Source organism: Dermacentor andersoni, chromosome 5 (genome assembly GCF_023375885.2).
Source record: "Dermacentor andersoni chromosome 5, qqDerAnde1_hic_scaffold, whole genome shotgun sequence".
NCBI lineage: Eukaryota > Metazoa > Arthropoda > Arachnida > Ixodida > Ixodidae > Dermacentor > Dermacentor andersoni.
The window spans coordinates 144,409,341-144,421,760 of record NC_092818.1 but is presented as its reverse complement, the minus strand read 5'-3'; the positions used below and the strand labels follow the sequence as shown (position 1 = coordinate 144,421,760).

At 46.4% G+C, this 12,420-nt stretch overlaps 1 protein-coding gene across 1 annotated transcript in view; it reads left to right on the top strand.

Moving 5' to 3' along the window:
- Positions 1-12,420, top strand: part of LOC126531330 (ammonium transporter Rh type B-like) — a 77,316-nt gene that overhangs the window by 28,838 nt on the left and 36,058 nt on the right. Inside the window, exons 5-7 of the mRNA XM_050178829.2 lie at positions 6,772-6,916; positions 7,637-7,800; positions 9,861-9,998. Coding sequence (XP_050034786.1) covers positions 6,772-6,916; positions 7,637-7,800; positions 9,861-9,998 — 447 coding nt within the window. The remainder of the gene's footprint in view (positions 1-6,771; positions 6,917-7,636; positions 7,801-9,860; positions 9,999-12,420) is intronic.

The following is a 12,420-nucleotide window of genomic DNA, read 5'->3' as shown; positions in this document are numbered from 1 at the left end:
TTTCCATTAGTAATACCTATTCCTCTTTCCCTCGCTCGAGATGGTTCTTCAGTTTTCTGGTAGTAGTCACTCAACTAAATAAGTACAATATAGGAACGATAGTCAGCAGAAGTTTAAAAGCAATAAATCGAGGGTATCACGACTCAGAGCTGTAACGTCGTACATAGAGACAGATCTTCAGATTATGATGCCTGCTAGGTAAGTTCGGCTATCGCAGAAAATATTCGCGATTTTCTGCTACAGCCTGTATCTGCCTCGTCCTATATGTTTCGGATCGCGCGTGCCACAGGCTGGGTGCCACCGCCCCTCGCTCATTGCAGTAGCCATGAAAGTTTTTCAAGTGCATGAGCATCGTATCGTACCCTTCCCAAAGATACAGATGCTTCGGTCGGGAAATGCTCAGCCTACAATACAGTTTAAGAAGTTAGCATTCCTCTGACCTAATGATACGCAGTTGTCACCCAAAGGAAATTCGAATATTTTGATCCCGCCGACGATGTTCTAAAGACTACGCCTGTGGGCAACCCAGGTAAACAAAACACCGGACGTTGTAACCAATGAGCTACCGTTCCACCGCATGCGATAGCACTTGGTGCGGGTTATCTTCAAGAGCTTTGAGACAACAGTAAACAGAAACCTCTCAAGCCCACTTGACGGCGACCGCAGGCTGCCTATCGTGAAATGGAAGTGCTTGATAAGAAATATGCGGAAGTTTGCAGTCTGGAGAAGCACTTGCTGGTATCTTGGAGGCGCGAGTTAAGAAAGACGGGGCAGAACACCCGCCAGTCAGGACACATGATTTAGTCGTGGCAAGGAACAAAGTTGTGAGAGCAGTGAACTTGTTGCAGATGAGCTTGACGGAATAAATATCCTCGGACGGACCTTCAAAGGCAACATCGATGCTTGTAACCTACTTGCCGAATTCTCGAACGGCATCCTCGATTCCAAACTGATCACCCAGTATCGTTCCCTACATTTTCAAAAAAAAAAAAAAAACCGTTAGGAACCGAGCACGACAAATATTCTATTATTTACTCTAAGCTCTCGCACTACTCATAAACAAACATACCAAAGATCTCCTAAGACACCGTTCTGTGTAACTTCACTGTGGCAAAAGAGATGTGGCCGATGTGCTATCGAAGTAAGAAAGCAAACAAATCTCTGTTACTTCTACAACAAAATTATATTTCTTTTCTCTTCTAAGGCACATCCACGGCAGGAAAAACTGTAGTCACTGTATATGCTCACTTTATAGGGACCTACTAAAGGGAGCTTACACACTCGTTATTTTGAGGCGTCAAACAATAAAATGAAAGCCTCTGCCCGCACCATAAAAATATAGCAGTAACTCAGGAAAAACGCACGCAGTGCGACGGTAAAATGCTGTCAAGGCAGTGGGTCCACACCGACTGGCGGTGGGCCGCCATTCGGTGCGGACGTGAAAATCTGGTCTCCTCTCTTTTTCTGCGTGACGGCGCGATATTTCGTGCACATGTTTACTTCGTCTGCTGACAGCTTCGCGCTGTGTTTACGTTTACAACGCCTTTGCCACTGTGAGCGTAATCATGCTGGCATGCTCCCAGCTGTCGTGGCGTCGTCGCGTTCAAAAGACGAGGTTAAAAGGAGGTACTGGGCGTGGCCTCCGTGTACTTGTATTTAGGGAGGTCCGTCTTGTCGTACAGAATCGGATATTGGCACACTATCCAAAAACCTTTCCATCAGGACGTGTCGGTTCGTTCTCATCCTTTTAGAAACGATCACAAAGCAAGCCAACCTAAACAGGCGCGAACGAGAGTTGACGGGGGGAGACGCAAGTGCAAATCGAGCGGTTGGATGGTTCGGCATGACACCAATTTCCCGCGCGCACGTCACTGAAGGGGCCGCTCTGATTGGTCTCCTCTGTGCGCGGCACGCAGTAAGCCCCCAAAAATTGGTCCAGATTCTCCGGCGGCAAGAAAAAGCTGCCGCGCGCGTTTTTCAGCTATTGTGGCGGGGGCTTATGGTGTCATTTAGAGGATTTGTTATCATTGTTGCCAAAACTTCAATTTGATGTCGTTGTTGTCGTCCTGGCCATTTTTTTTACTGATAGACTGACAGTTTATCTACTTAACTCCCACATTCTTTCGTGAAAAATTTGCCGATATATTTTCTTATCGCAGCAAATTATTGAGCATTACTGCAGGATTTGCAAAGTACGTTTATACGTCCGGCTTATCGCTCATAATTGCCCGAAATATGAATTAGAGGCATCGGACCTGAAGAAGATACTTTCCCTCACCACAAGTGTAATGTTCGGGCGTAATTGTGTGAACGTATGGCAACGAAAGGCGTAAGGCAACGAAAGGAACCGAAAGCACCACAGGTTCCACGCAAGTGCCGAAACCTAAACTTCACGACGCGAACTGAGTGGACGAGCGCGGCTCGTCTCCTGCAAGCGAAGCGAATGAAACTGCGGCCTGGGCGAGTACGGCTCGTCCGTTGCGATGTTAGCACAAACAGCTAGAAGGGGCACAGCTCGGACTTGGTAATCAAAGGTTTATGGGAAAAATTGGTCAGGAGGAGAATTGTTCATGAGCCTGCTAAGGCCCAGTTAACAAACCATCGCAATACGAAAAAAAGAGGGAGGGAAGTAAAGAAATTGTCCGTGTCACCTTCTCCTCCAAACACAGAGAAAAATTTCATTATTACAAATAATAAAACTGACCGTTTCTCTATATATATGGTCAGCTAAGGAATCGGATTCGTTCGCACGCGCACACCCGTGCATTTCTGCAGTTCCCTTGCCAACGTAGTCGTTCGACCGTGAAAAGTGCGAATCGGACTTGCAGCACTCGGTACGTTCCCGCCGCGCCTCTTTGAGCGAGCACAGAATCGTTTCCTTCCCTCGAGTTGCCTTCCGTTAGCGCGAAGTAGCCAGCCACGCGTGGCTGCTATTCCAGGATACTGGCTTGTTCGTTATTTATTCTGTAGACATCACGCTTTCTTTCCATGCGCCTTCTTCGAGCTTCCGTGTACAAAAAAAAAATCTCAGTGCCCTTCCACTCTGTGAAGGAGGATGACCAGCGAAGCTCTGTATGTGGGCCCATAATGGCGAACTGCACCTCCGCCGCGGGTCGGCCCGGTATTGCACTGTCCTCGGGATGGGTCCACGTATGGGGAGTGTTTAACGCCCGCTTCACCTCCGCCGCGGGTCAGCCCAGTAATGCACCAACTTCGGGATCGGCCCACGTATGGGAAGTGCTTACGCCCACTTCACCTCCGCCGCGGGTCGACCCGGTATTGCACCATCTTTGGGATCGGCCCACGTATAGGGAGTGCTTAACGCCTGCTTCACCTATGCCGCGGGTCGGCCCGGCATTGCACTGCCTCCGGGATCGGCCTACGTATATGGAGTTTTTTGCTTACGACACGAAAATTTCCTTGGACGGTAGAGGCACACAGCTTCGCTGTAAAAAATCCAAACGTGTCACTTCTTGAATAACAAAGAAAATGTGCTTCAGAACATCGAAATGCTTAATCCATTGCAACAAACACATACGAAGAGGCACCAGACACAGCTCTTCTGCGTCCGTTACATACTTCAGAAATCTTTTTGAACTTCTGCGTACACCCGTGAGTAAAAGTATATGGACCACAGGGTTGCCGAAAGAACAGAATTTTTTTGTAAATTAAAACGCATATACGGAAAATGACGAGTGCACTAGAAAATTGTGAAGGCCAAATTTGGACTGCAGTCTTTAATTTCACATTGAATTTGCAGACACAGGAGAAAATGAGCTTTATCGCACAATCCCTGGTCCGTCTACTTTTGCTCACGGGTGTACATACGTAAACGGTTGTACGTAGATACATGAGATGTCAAGCAAATGAATCGCAACTTGAACATTAGAGGTAAAACTATCTCATTCTTCGACTGTCTCAATTACTGTTAGAGCCCAGACTCCTTTTTACTTACGTTATACGGAGCCTCACTGATATATCAGAAATCTTGCCCAGACTAAGGGACAAGATATCACCTGGGTTAGTATAGGTCAGACAAACAAAGAAAAATGGCGGTAGGGCTGTTGGCTAGTCCTAAATATGCAACTGCCAATGACAGTAAAAATATTGGTAGGCCACAACCCGCAAGTATGGGCTTACACTTAAAAGTGGAAATATTGGAAAACGGACCTCGGGCCGTATAACGTAAAATTATTCCAATCACTTGACGTCAAATTTATGTAACCGCTGATGTCAGCATCGGGCGGTGAACAGCAGCGTTGTCTGAGCAGCCCATTCAAACGCTCTCCTCGTTCATAGGAGGTCACCTTTGTTCTATTCCAAAACGAATAACATTGTATGCGCTGAGCTATTTCTTTTATCAAATCGGCATACAACAGGCGAGGAGCACGCTAAAGTGGAGATGGTTTTGATGAGACGGAGCCAACGTAGTGAAAACAGATAACCGGGTGAAGAGGGTGGTGTCGACGTCTGCGATTGGTCCGCTTCCCCTTACTTGGCTTGCCGTTACTGGTGGAAAATCGTGGTGGCGTTCAATTGAAGGTTAAGAATGCCTCGAAAACAAATCCTCAGCAAGGAAGAGTTGTCAGAGCGATGTCGCATACGTGCCGAAAGGGCTCGATAACGTTTTACTGCAACGGAAAAAGGCTTATTGTACGGAAATGAATTCACGCTCACAGGCAAGTGTGAGTAGCGAGTGCCTGAGCAATCGGTGGGCAGTCATCATCTATTCCTTTCGGAACGGGGCAGTCTCTGACTATTCAGAAAAAGAAAATCAGTTTTGTTCGGCATATTAATGCATCTTTAACGCGTACACGTCACTCTGGCATGGTGACTTTTCGTGGTTTTATGACGTCGCGTGACAGACAACTGAAGGGGGCGCAGCCCGAAAACTTTTGACCAATAGCAGAGAGCTGATGGCGAAAAGGTGTCGAATCAGGAATAATAATTTTTTGTTCTGTTTAATCATGCCTAATCAGTGTGTACATTTCATATCAGATGGGGAGCTATCGCGGTTTTCGTGGCGTTGCGTGACAGACAAGCGAAGTTGAGGTTCGCCCTACAATTTTTTGACCAGTCGTGGAGGGCTTATTGGAGAATGGGAACAGAAAAGTTTGGAATAGCTTTACATTATAGCGCCCCTATTTTCTCTCTTTCTGCAACGACGATTCCCTCTAGCATTCCCGCGTATAGCCAGTAACGCCGTCGGCGAGGAGCGCTAGGCCCGCACATTTTATCGCTAGGTCATTCCAATGCTCGGCTGCGTCTCTAAAGCCAGCAAATAGCTCGGGAAACAGCGCCGCAACACTGCCTACACCATTTTCACTCGATGTTTGTCTACGGGGACAAATTATGACAATCGGCGGAATCCGAACTCGGTGTAAACAACACCACGCTCCCCGAATCCGTCCTTCGCATCCGTGCCGCCCCAGCACGGCGCGAAATGTGACTCGTCACTCGGCACGTATCACGTGGGCTTTTCCGAGCACTCAAAAACAGAAAGGAAATCCAAGCGGTTGCCGCCAGGGCGCGTAGAGGAGTGGACCGCTGCCCTATACACAATTAACACATGGTCAATATTGCTAGGCCATTCCAATCCGCGGCGGCGTTTCCAGCCGGCAAAGAATTTGGAAGATGATGCCGCAACACCGCACACACAAGTCCCGCTCGAGGTTTGTCTGCGGGAACAAATTATGACCGTCGACGGAATCCGAACTCGGTGTTTACAAGATCGAATTCTCCGAATCCGCTCTTCGGATCTGTATTGCGCCTCCACGGCGCGCGCCGTCGCTTGACACCACGCAGGCTTTCCGAGCACTAACTCAAAAACAAAAAGAAAATCCAAGTGGTTGGCGCCCGTACGCGTAAGGGAGTGCACCCCTGCCCCGTACGCATAGCAGGTGGGAAACTCGCAACGCTGTGAAATTATACGAAACAGAAATGCGGCCTTAAAAGCTAAGGTGTATGTGAAAGCTGGAATGCCACACATATTTATACGTATATCAAAGGGCGTGTGGGCTCCTCCCCATTTAGGATGCGGTGGTCGTCCCAAATACTAGACCGGGCTTCCGGTTCACGTGCCTGTGGTGGCACTTCTATAGTGCTTTTATGACGTGCTCGTGTGTTGAATGCTGTTAATATTCTTGTTGCTTACTCATTATTTTATGCAATTTCATTGCTCAGTAGTGCATTTGCTGTTCTGGGGCCTTTGGCACTGCGTAAAATGCACTCGTGAAACACTAAGCGATTGTTGTACTTAGTGGGCTCCGGACGCTAATGCGTTGCAAAAGATCCTATGCTATTAGAAGACCGGTATTGCACGGCTCGGCATGTTCGCCCAGTGATTTCAGAAATTTCGGCAAAGGCCGCTGGAGAAGTGCAAATATTTAACACGTCAAACACGTGTCCGACGTCTATACAAGACACAGGATTTAGAGGTATATGGAGATTTTAAGTGATTAACAGAGACCCAACGGGAAATTCATCAGGTCTGGACGAGGGGACCTTCGAAGAGGGTACTTCGTCATGGCGAAGGGCAAGATATGTGGGACTTGGCACTCCTTATATGCCTGTGCGGAGCAGCAACTATAGAATTCTAGGCACGGCATTTTACCATGCAGTACTAAACTTGGCCGTATACAGTAAACCTTTCAATCCGGTAAAATGCAGCAGGTACAAGGCAGCAGATTACCACGTTACCGTAGGGTCAGGTAAGGTGCCGTACGGTCACGTACGGCATGGCCGAAATTTCTATTATGCAAACACTCGCAGGCGGTCGACATCGGCGGTTCCATCTTCCTACACATGTTCGGCGCCTACTTCGGCTTGGCAGTGTCGTTCGTGTTGAACAGGAAGGAGCACTGTGATCACCGCAAAGAGGGCTCCGTCTACCACTCGGACATATTCGCCATGATCGGTGAGGCACTACTGAACAGGAAAAATAAAAAAAGCAAGCAATTAACTATGACGAAGTGACAAGAAATGTAATATGATCTCGTCGCACGTCTCACAAAGCCGATTGTGCTATCGTCTTACTGATGGTCTCGTTGCGAGATACCCGAATCAATAGCTCGTGCGAGTAGTCAATTCGTGTACCATAGCAAATACTATTTCCCAAACTTTCTAGAAAATGCTTTCTAGTAAACTTTGATTAGCTAAAGGCACAAGAGAACATGTATATTCGATTTAATTAGCAACCTATAACAACTCCTTTACGAATTTGCGTTGTTGACCACAGATCGGCTTCGAGCGGGCATTCCCTTGTGGGCGAACGTTCTTCTTGTATAACTCACGCGAATAGATAATAAGGTAGCACCTGTGAACTCTGCCAGCTATAGTCTTTATCGCGAGAGAAAAAGGAAGATAGAATACAAAAAAGTTAAAATGATAAAGCCGTATAAGCACGGTTAAGGACGCTCTCTTTTGTGATTACACGTGGGATGAGTTTTTGTGACAAGATGCTGCTAGTTCAGTGAACGAGAACGTTTTAACTGGGAAGTCGAAGTTGTAGGTTGTGATAATATTCAGAGACCAAACCTCGCTTTGATTCGAGCCCAGCGTCCTCATAGACCTATGCCTCCGAACTTGCGAAGCGCTCAAGGCGCTCCTTCCTTAACCCCCTTTCTGCCGCGCGCAGGGACGCTCTTCCTGTGGGTGTTCTGGCCCAGTTTCAATGCGGTGGCTGCATACGGTGATGCCAGGCACCGCGCGGTGCTAAACACATTCCTGGCGCTTGTGGCCTGCACCATCACTTCATACGCTGTGTCGGCGTTGGTCGACCCAAAGAACCGCTTCACCATGGCAAGTAACTACCGAGTAGAAGTACATTGGTATATAGATCGTTAAAGCATAATAGTGCCTTATAATAATAGGCACGTTAGCAATTTCAATTTTTGCATGAACAATATCAGCAGAAATAAGCTCGTGTAACGACGCAATTTCATCAACGCTGAGACATAGGTACATGCATACGATAACCATGCAGGACTGAACTACGTTAAAGGATAAGGTGTTTTGACTCTGCATGAAATCAAGACAGTGGTAACGCAGTTTCATCTTTACAAGAGCATACATGTATTCACTGGCGCAAGGTTTTAGGTCAGTCTATATACATCGGAAACTAGCTAAATTTTCTTGTTCTGAGGACGTAGTTATAAGTGGATCATAGGCTATAGTTCCCTCCCCCTCTCCACTCAGGCCCCATCCAGCCATTCGCTCAGAATGGGCAGTGCATTATAGGCGAATAATATCTCGTACAAGGCAGAACTACAAAGCTTGTTTATAGCTAAATAAAACGCTTAGAAAGGGTCACCGAAATCGCGAAGAAAGCAATAAATGTAAGCTACATTAATTTTTTTAAAACACACACATTTAAATAACGTCAGTGTTTTGACATGAAACGTTAAGGTCTTTATTATTGCAAATGCGTTAAACAGCAACTGCTTCAGTGAGGAAGCCGAGAAACAAGAAGCGACAGGGCACCGAATAAACGACATTGCTGAAGTCATGATTGCACATTCAAACTAGGCTTAAATTTTGAATTGCACTGCTGTTTTGTTGGTTAGTGTTTTCGGTATCCCCTCCATCATGTCCTAGATAAACCCCTACTGCTTAATCCTTGGCACCTTAGCGGGCACTACCCAGAATATCAAGATCTTCCTGTAAATTACAGTATAGCATAGTACTGCAAAGCAACACGCTGTATCTTGAATATTCTGTTATGTCGTTTGTGCTACACGAATCCAAAGTGCACGCGTGCCTCAAATGGCCGACGGACTGACTCTTAATTTGTGCGTGTATGTGTACGTGCGTGTCTGCGTACGTGTGTGTGCGTGTGTGTGTGCGTGTGTGTGTATGTGTGTCTGCCTGTGTTTGAAAATACAACAAAAGTATGGCAATTTTTGTAACATATATTTTCTCTCCTCTTCTGTTTTGTGTTAGCTTGCTTTTGTGTGATTTCACCAAAATAATGTTTGTTGTTCTTCCGTAACTTTGCAAAAAAAGAATTTAAGTAGTTTATTCTATTCAGGAAGTAACCTTTACTATCGTTATGACTGCGGCTTCTGTGTATAGTGTAAGATTCTAATGGTGGGATGCGGTTTTAGCATATCATACGTGTACAGACAAACACGCTACGTAAAACATATGGTAGAACATATCAGACGTGCCCCCTCCCCCTCCATTTCCACATCTATTTCTTGCAGTGTTGTCTAAAACTTCTAGTAGCATGCATGTAAAACGGCTGCGATGATGCTTTTTCTTGGGAAAAATGCGACGTATCTTGCTCGGCATGTTGCGTTCGCAATGAGGGAAAGTGAGGAACACGAAAAAGTGGGCCCGTTGCAGAGCTGGTTAGCTTGCCTGTTCGTTTTGTAAGTGACACTCCCTTTCTGACACTCCTGACACTCCTCCCCTCCTGACACTCCACTGTCTTCCCAGTGTATTTCTAGTTTACGCTAAAGATGGCTTATCCCTAAAGCGCACAGTCGACTGAGCTGCGTATATGCGTTGTAGAGTTGTATTTATTTATTCATTCATTCGTTTGTTTGTTTGTTTGTTTGTTTGTTTGTTTGTTTGTTTGTTTGTTTGTTTGTAAATGAAATGTTGGCGTTTTTCGGTGGCCCCGAGTATGCTAGTTGCATATAGAACAAATACGAGCCACAAAGAAGAGAGAGTTCGCAAACATCTGTGCTTGATTGAAGCTTTTATTTAAATGCAAAAGAGCATCGGTGACAGAAAAAAGTTGTTAATACGGTGGGTAATGAGCCTCTGGAGGGCTTGGCGCGGAAAAACCTGTCGTGGCAGTGATCAGTCTGACTCGACATGACTCGACATGACTCGACATGACTCGACACGCGCAGGTGCACGTGCAGAACTGCACGCTGGCCGGCGGTGTCGCGGTGGGCGCCACGGCTGACATGATGCTGCACCCTTACGGCGCGCTCATCCTGGGTTCCCTGGCCGGGGCGCTGTCCGTCTTCGGCTTCAAGTTCGTAACGGTGGGTGTGTACACGTACACATGGCTACGTGCCGCGTTAACGCGAACTCAAGCCCCTCAGTTTTTAGAGCTATACGGCGGCCTGAGGTTCTTGTGTTGTGCGTATAACGCCAGTAGAAACGCGAAATCTGTAACTTGTAACACACGCACTTTACAGTAAAGGCGCACTAAAGAGAAGATAAATTATTTGAGTGGTGTTATTTTGCCACAATACAAGAAAGGAAGGAAATATTACTGCAGATCATATGTGTGTGTGTGTACATATATATTAGAGAGAGAGAGTCCCATGTATGCCTACGTAGCGCATCAGTGCCGCATTGCAGACAGACGGACGGACAGATTTTCGAGGGAAGTAGCCCTATCATGCTTACGCATTAAAGAAGCCCGCTTACCGTGAGGAGAAACAGGGTAAAACAGAAAAGGCGCAAAAACAAAAGGCCGATGGCCGACGCCGCCACAAAGTTGTCGCACCAGCCCGCCGCGGTGATGTCATATATTTTGAGGGCATCTGCTCGTCCCTCATAAACTTTTCATTGACAAATATGGGTTACATTGTATTATAACAGACCCAGAGGCTGAACTTAGCAAGTTTCAAGAACGTATACTGAACGATAATGGCCAATATACGAAAAAAAAAAAAAGTTCGTGACGTCACTGTGACGTGTCGGTGCTGGGGATGCGGTGCGAAATTGAAAAAAGTGAAATTCTGAGTTTCATGTTCTCTTCTAATAAAGAAGCTATTACCTCAAAATAAACAAGGATAGAGTTTTCAAATAATAATTAACCAGCTTAAACCAATTTAATGTTCCTATTAGCATCCCTTTAACCAACTCTGCGTCCTACAATTGAGATACACGTTTCTGCAGAAGGCAGGGCCTGGTGACTTCTAGGGCATTCATTTGGTGGGCCTTCCGGTATAGATAAAAACTAGCATAGATATTCGTATCTACGCATGTTACTATTTGTTATCCCGACAAAAGAAACTGAAGTGATTGGTGTCCCGCTTCTGAACTATGTAAGTTTCCACATTTAACCACTGCGTGCAGAGTAATTCGTTCGGACTGCTTCCGTAGTGTCCGTGCGGTGGCTGTTTGTTAAGTGCTGGATCGTTCTTCAGGTGATCGATCAGATCAGAGCGTGCTTGTGGTTGTGTTACCATGTGTAATGTTTGTATGCTTCTCATTTCCCCCTTGTTCGTCATGTATGTGTTATTGCATTATTGGCAAACACATTTAGGTGGTCGGATATACCTTCTCATGTTTCTTCCTTTCATAAACAACAGCACATAAGCAAGCATAAGCTAACCAGCAATACAATTTTTAAATAAGGAATCAGTTGTGTTTTGCTTTTCTTCCTTCGTGAATAAAGTCTTAAACTAAGGACGAACACGAACAGCACGCACGCAGTATCGATTAGATTGTCGTCGATACTGACGATCAGTTCTAAGAAAAGTTGAAATGCATAGAGGCCGCCGCAAGTGAATGAGAGAGCGGCCTTCCTCTATCTATTCCCCTCCCCCCTGTGCAGCGCGGTTGAGGTGTCCTCATCTGAGAGACAGTTACTGCGCTGCACTTTACCCCATGTTTTTCCTTCCCAAACCAAGAATCTCTCTCTCTCAGCCCCGAATGAAGTTTCTGAGGACCGTCGTTCTATCCATTAAGTATCATACGATTGCGGAACACGCAGGACCACCGCGCTCAGGACAAATGTCCACGCACTAATGAATTCTGAAAAACTTCGCATTCTGAAGAGCGCTGTCGACCTGGTTTGGAATGCGAGGGAACTGAGTAAACGATGAGCATTTACAACGATTCCACTAAAAGTGATGCGAACGACTAGTCGATACGCCTCTATCGGTCTGATCATTCCAGTGTTAACGGCCTTCGATGATATTCACGAGGCACACACGTTGCGCGTTATCTCGAAGGTCAAGAACAGCTCTGTGTTATTCCGTTTGAGTTTTCACTGCGTACTTGTACGGTTATTTCTGTCTGAAATCTTGCTCTGTTCTCTATGCCTCTCCGGTAGGGCTGACTGCGGGTCACTTAAAGAGCAACTCCGGCGATTTTTCGACGTCCGTAGACCTTAACAAGATTTTCCATATATGCATTCTCTTTTGCATTCTGATTATCTCTGCCGAGCGATACGACCGCAAGTCATTTACTTTTCCTGAATATAAATTTTAAAGATTGGATGCATGTTCCGGACTCATGCCCACGAATGTATGGCCTTCTGTTGGCCACCCTGTGTTTGTGACGTAAGAGTCGACACCGCCACTTCGCCCAGAAAGGACGAAGCTGGCTCCTTCTGCTACGAGACGACAGCCGACAATCGTCGTTTTGACAGACGTGAGGACCGGAGCTTCTCTTCGTCTTGCCGCACCACACTGCGTTGAGCTTGGGTCTCGTTGGCTGCCTCGTGCG